Source organism: Atta cephalotes, assembly GCF_000143395.1.
Source record: "Atta cephalotes unplaced genomic scaffold scaffold00001, whole genome shotgun sequence".
Lineage (NCBI taxonomy): Eukaryota > Metazoa > Arthropoda > Insecta > Hymenoptera > Formicidae > Atta > Atta cephalotes.
The window spans coordinates 9,269,791-9,274,842 of NW_012130065.1; the positions used below are offsets into that span (position 1 = coordinate 9,269,791).

General features: G+C 26.4%; 2 protein-coding genes across 2 annotated transcripts; one reads left to right on the plus strand and one right to left on the minus strand.

Moving 5' to 3' along the window:
- Nucleotides 1–1,203: 1,203 nt before the first annotated feature.
- LOC105626345 lies at nt 1,204–1,932 on the plus strand. Its single transcript, XM_012207650.1, has 3 exons — nt 1,204–1,416; nt 1,476–1,630; nt 1,710–1,932. The coding sequence occupies exons 1-3, from the start codon at nt 1,204–1,206 to the stop codon at nt 1,930–1,932; spliced, it is 591 nt and encodes a 196-aa protein (XP_012063040.1).
- Nucleotides 1,933–2,454: 522 nt separating this feature from the next.
- Nucleotides 2,455–4,352, minus strand: LOC105618523. The gene is made up of 2 exons (XM_012200059.1): nt 4,151–4,352; nt 2,455–2,621 (listed from the first exon to the last, which is right to left on the minus strand). Exons 1-2 carry the CDS (start codon nt 4,350–4,352, stop codon nt 2,455–2,457), a joined length of 369 nt encoding a protein of 122 aa, XP_012055449.1.
- Nucleotides 4,353–5,052: the final 700 nt, after the last annotated feature.

Genomic DNA, 5,052 nt, shown 5'->3' on the forward strand with positions numbered 1-5,052 from the left:
GAGAGAGAGAGAGAGAACTGTACAGTATATAAAATAAATTGAAAACCAGTGTAGAAAAAAATGAAACTATTATTTGTACAAATACGATTCGTCTTGATTACTCAAGTACAAATGATAAAATGCTCCTTAGTCGTTTTGTAATATAAATACTGTATCTAAACTATATATGATATATAATCACAATATTGCTTCCTATGGCTGTGATTACTGAGTCATTTGATGTTGACTTTAAGAGGGAGTAATATCATGTAAAACTCATATTTCACGCCATATTTATTTATTGTTACAATTTTTTAACACCTTACATCGTTGCTAAATGAATTATTGTTGGAGATAAGAAAGCACAGTATTCATACGTAAAGATATATGTAAAAGAAGAACGAAATCTAATTTTGAAAATAACTTTACAAAATGTTCATTTAAGTTATCAAAAATTTTCTTTGGAGATTTGCAACTAATCTTTCGTTTGAAATATGTGTGTAAGTATGCGCCTATTACACGCGTACACATATTTTATATAGTTTAATTAAAGCGTGTAATTGTCAGATTATAGTGTATCTTATTAAATTTATCAGGACATTCAATTCATTGTTTATACTTTTGTTGTAATCTGTTAATCTTTGTATTAAACATATTTTAGATGTTTTTATTTGAACCTTAAATAAATGTTTATTTCTCAACAGAATACTATAATTTCTTACAGAATACTATAATACTTCACCAATTTCTTTTTAAAAATTTATTTATACGAATTACCCATAATAGCCACATATTAGTATACGATCGACTTAATATTTTCTACGGTTTTTCTTTATGAGTAAGTGCTTATTTTTTGAAAAAAAAAAAACAAAATGTATATAATCAATATATATGCTCCCACTGCTATTGATGAATGCTATGAAGAAATATAAATAATGTAGAGTATATAATAAGTACATATTGAGTTTGTGTAACACAGTGAAACGCGTTATACATAATAATGATGTAAATAAATCATTCTACAAAGTATTATGGTGTACCTTCATGTTTAATTCGTTGCTTTATTCTCGATTTCTTACAAGTGTATGAAGAAAGGAAAAAACATTTGAGAACAGTTATATTTTGAAATCTTACTTCAGAGTTATTTTCTTTAAAATACTTTTTGATGGACATGTAAATCATTTATAATAAGCACCTAATTTATTTAAATTAAAAAATTGAAATATGGCAAAAGTTGCTAGTGATGTGTGCGATGCTCGTTGTCAATTATTTCACAGTGAAATGATAAGAAAGGAAAATGCAATACGGATGAAATGGTTTTTAAAGAATCAACAACGATTAATAGATCAGCTAAGAGAGCCGAAATTTATAAAACGTGCCAAAGAAATAATTACAGAGCCTAAAAAACGAGAAGCAGCACGTGTAGATAAACCTATCATATGTAATTACAATTTGCTGATTTATAATCATCTCTTTAAAATTTTATACATATGTAGATACAACGCAAGCCCTTACCCACATGGAGGCCACCTAAATCCAACGGTTCTATCAATATAGATATTATGAAACCGATTGATCCCGATGTAAGAGCCATACTTTATGAGAAAGGAATTCCAACTTTTATTACTAGTCATAACTATCTAACTAAAAGGTATCTACAAGTCAAATACGCGCACAATCCTTGAAAAGGATTAATTAATTAATTTAAAATGCTTTTTGGAATTTTTTAGATTTAAAGAACCTCCGGAGAAGCGTTTCTATTTTCCTGATTGTACAAATTGGATATATGGTTGGCGTCTTGATGATTATCCTTCTGTTCCACTTAGTGAAGTAAGACTAAGATCTATTATGTTAGCACAATTTTATCAGCGTAAGGCATTCAATTTGGAACAAGATCCAGAATGGTTTCGTGGTTGTCAAATGAAGAATGCAAAGAATTTTAATGAACGTTGACATATTAATTATTAACTAATTTATACACTTATACGCTTATACAGAGAATTATAAATATATCTATGTATATTGCTGTAGTACCATCATTGATATATTTTAATATTTTAATATTATAATTTTCTGTGATGTTTATTACATTTTGTGATAACTGCCATTTTTGTAATAAAACAAATGTGCGATCGACAATTATTCATTCCGTTTAAATATCCATGATTTTATAATTTATCCCCATAAAAAACGAACGCGATACAATATCTCTTTAAAAAAATTTTATCCTTAAAATTAAAACATTGATATTTGTAACAAAATATGAGTGTTTATTTGTTAAGAAAATTCCATATTTATAAAGATAATTAAAGAAATCCATAATATAGTTAATAAGTATTATTTATTCTTTTATAAATAACATACATTAATATTCTAAGCTATTATTTTGAATTATAATATAAGTATTAATGAAAAATTAATTTCATTAGTTCTCAACATCGAGAAATACGATAGTTTATATCCAGCAATTGTCAATTATTGATTAGCGTTTCTCTGCTTCATATCTTTTCCAGCTTTCACAAGTTTTTCTAATAATATCTCGGGTTTATACTTTGCATACCACTTTATTACCTTCTTCAACATTTCTTTTTGCGTTTCGTTACATTTCTCACAGTTAGTTAGGACAGCTTCGCCGAACATTTCTGAAATTAAAAAAAATTATTTTTTGTTTATTCTTTAATTCAAGATAATCAATTTTACTTTTCTTAGCAAATGTATCAAATCCCAATATACCTAAATACCCTTTAATATTAAGAGTTCATCTTCGATATTACGATCACAATTGATTTTATAAAATTACAATAGATTTTTATAAAATTATTATCATTCAGTAAATACCGATTTTTGTTCAATTAATATGTCCATGCTGATATATCGAGACAATTATTAATAGACGAAAAATGAAAAAAACTCTTTAAGGGAATTATTTTGATATCATTTTTAGAATATTTAAACTGTACTCGAAAAATTTGACTACTCCCTCCCCCCCTCTTATGAAAATGAAAGTTAGAGCGTAAATCGGATAGTGATGAAGAGTAACAGAAACGTGAATGAAATTTCTAGAAGGCGAAAATTAAAACAATGAAATGTCAAAGAAGCATTTACACTTCTTTTATATTTTGATGTTTTAATTTTCATCTTCTAGAAGTTTTGTTTACGCTATTGTTACTCTCCCGTTACATCAGATTTACACTCCGATTTTGATTTTCATAAGGACCTTTTTTCCACAAAATTTCGTCAGAGATAAGCATTTGTGTGGTGTGGGAACCACACCAAATCATCTCAATAATCCCATTCAAGAGCTTATTAACTTTTCGTCTAACTTTAATTAGGTTCCGAGATATCAACATAGACATATTAAATCGAATATCTTATACATATTTACAATTAAGCGATAGATCAAAATTCTGTTAAAGTCTGAAAAGAACTTGCAAATCTTATTGAGTCGGGGAAAAAGTTCATATTTTTTAATTCAAAATTGTTTATATAATATTTTCGTCAAAAATGATCGAAATTTAAATTAAAAAAAAAAGGATTTTATAAAAATCTCTACTTTCGAAAGGTTACTATATTTTATGAGTTTGATAATTTTTACATTTAAAAAACTATAAGCTGAAAAAGATGAAAAATTTTCTTTTTACTTTGAGAGTTTTTTATGAGCCCAAAAAAATGTTACGAAAAGTTTCGACTACGTATCTTGAAATCTTGAAGCTGTACTTACAAAATTTTTTGAAAATGTGATTTTATGTTCTTTTTTCAAATTAAGTAAAGGAGTATTCTGACTTCGATTGCTCTGATAAAAATCATCGCAATTTAAAAAATAGATTCTTAAAACTGAAACTTTACTCTTTTAGTGAATGATATAATTGTAACGAAAATTTCGCAATAATACTTTCGCAAAAAAATTTTTTTTAAATATGAAGAAATTTTTTCCACGATCTAATATTTTAACATTTGTTTTTCCTTTTTGAGTTTAGTACGCCAAATTCTTTTTTATATTGTAGATTGTTTGAAAACTAGATACCTAAACATTAAAGAAAAATCGATTTTGTCAAATTATATCAAAAAGATTATATCAAAAAGAAATTTTCTCTCGCAAAAGAAAAAAGAATAATTCTACAATACATACTATACAGTACATACTGTATAGTAGTGTCATACACATAGATACCTGTTACTTTCTTCTGTGCTATTGTGTTACACAGTCCTGTATTCATGTAGCATTTGTGATATTCATCTCGTAGAGTATCGTTACGGAGAATAGCGTCAACATCAGTTACACTATCGAATTCATCGGTATAGCGCTCCACTGCAAGAACATACAGCAGTACGTTCATAGCAATGATTAATGCGATACTGCTTAACTGAGACATTGTTTCCACAGTTATGATGTACTAACTTGATATACTAAATTATCAATGAAGTTATTTCATTTTATACAAATCTTACTTAATAAAAAAACCACGTGATATATGTACAGATGCAAAATGTTTACAGAAGATCAATAAGAAATAAAAAGCCTTTGAGAGCCGATACTAAATGTTATTGCAATTACGTTTTATTGTATATAATGGAAATAGACGTTTCAATCCTTTTAATTTGAATACTTTTCAGTAAATACATTAATGATAAGACTAAAATATATACATTAATTAAATATAAAATTAAGTATTAGATTGTTTGATTTAATTTACATATTTGTTCGTCGTAATTTGAACTGTGAATAATATGTATTTGAATAAGTCACATTCGCATGTTCCATATGTCAATGTCCATTAAATTAATAAGTTTACTAAATAATCATTGATTCATTAATGTAAAATTTAATAAATAAGATTAAAATTAAAATTAAATATAATTACTTAAAATTTGCATGGCTGTTTGAGTGTTGACATATTATGCGATGTTGATAACTCGTTTGTTACGGATCTCATGAGAACATTTGTCACAACTAGAATTATAAAAAGAATAGAATTATAATTGAATAGAAGTATAAAAAAAGGAGAAACATCAATTTTTGGAATTAAAGTGAATTAAAGTAGAATTTCTATAATATAGAAGATTTAGCAATTA

Excerpts from the sequence above, each read along its gene's own strand:
- LOC105626345 (XM_012207650.1), top strand. The coding sequence starts at position 1,204 with ATGGCAAAAGTTGCTAGTGATGTGTGCGATGCTCGTTGTCAATTATTT. Across the intron at positions 1,417-1,475 it reads CACGTGTAGATAAACCTATC|ATACAACGCAAGCCCTTACC; the intron begins ATATGTAATTAC and ends ATACATATGTAG. Across the intron at positions 1,631-1,709 it reads CATAACTATCTAACTAAAAG|ATTTAAAGAACCTCCGGAGA; the intron begins GTATCTACAAGT and ends GGAATTTTTTAG.
- LOC105618523 (XM_012200059.1), bottom strand. The coding sequence starts at position 4,352 with ATGTCTCAGTTAAGCAGTATCGCATTAATCATTGCTATGAACGTACTG. Across the intron at positions 2,622-4,150 it reads AGCACAGAAGAAAGTAACAG|AAATGTTCGGCGAAGCTGTC; the intron begins GTATCTATGTGT and ends TTTTAATTTCAG.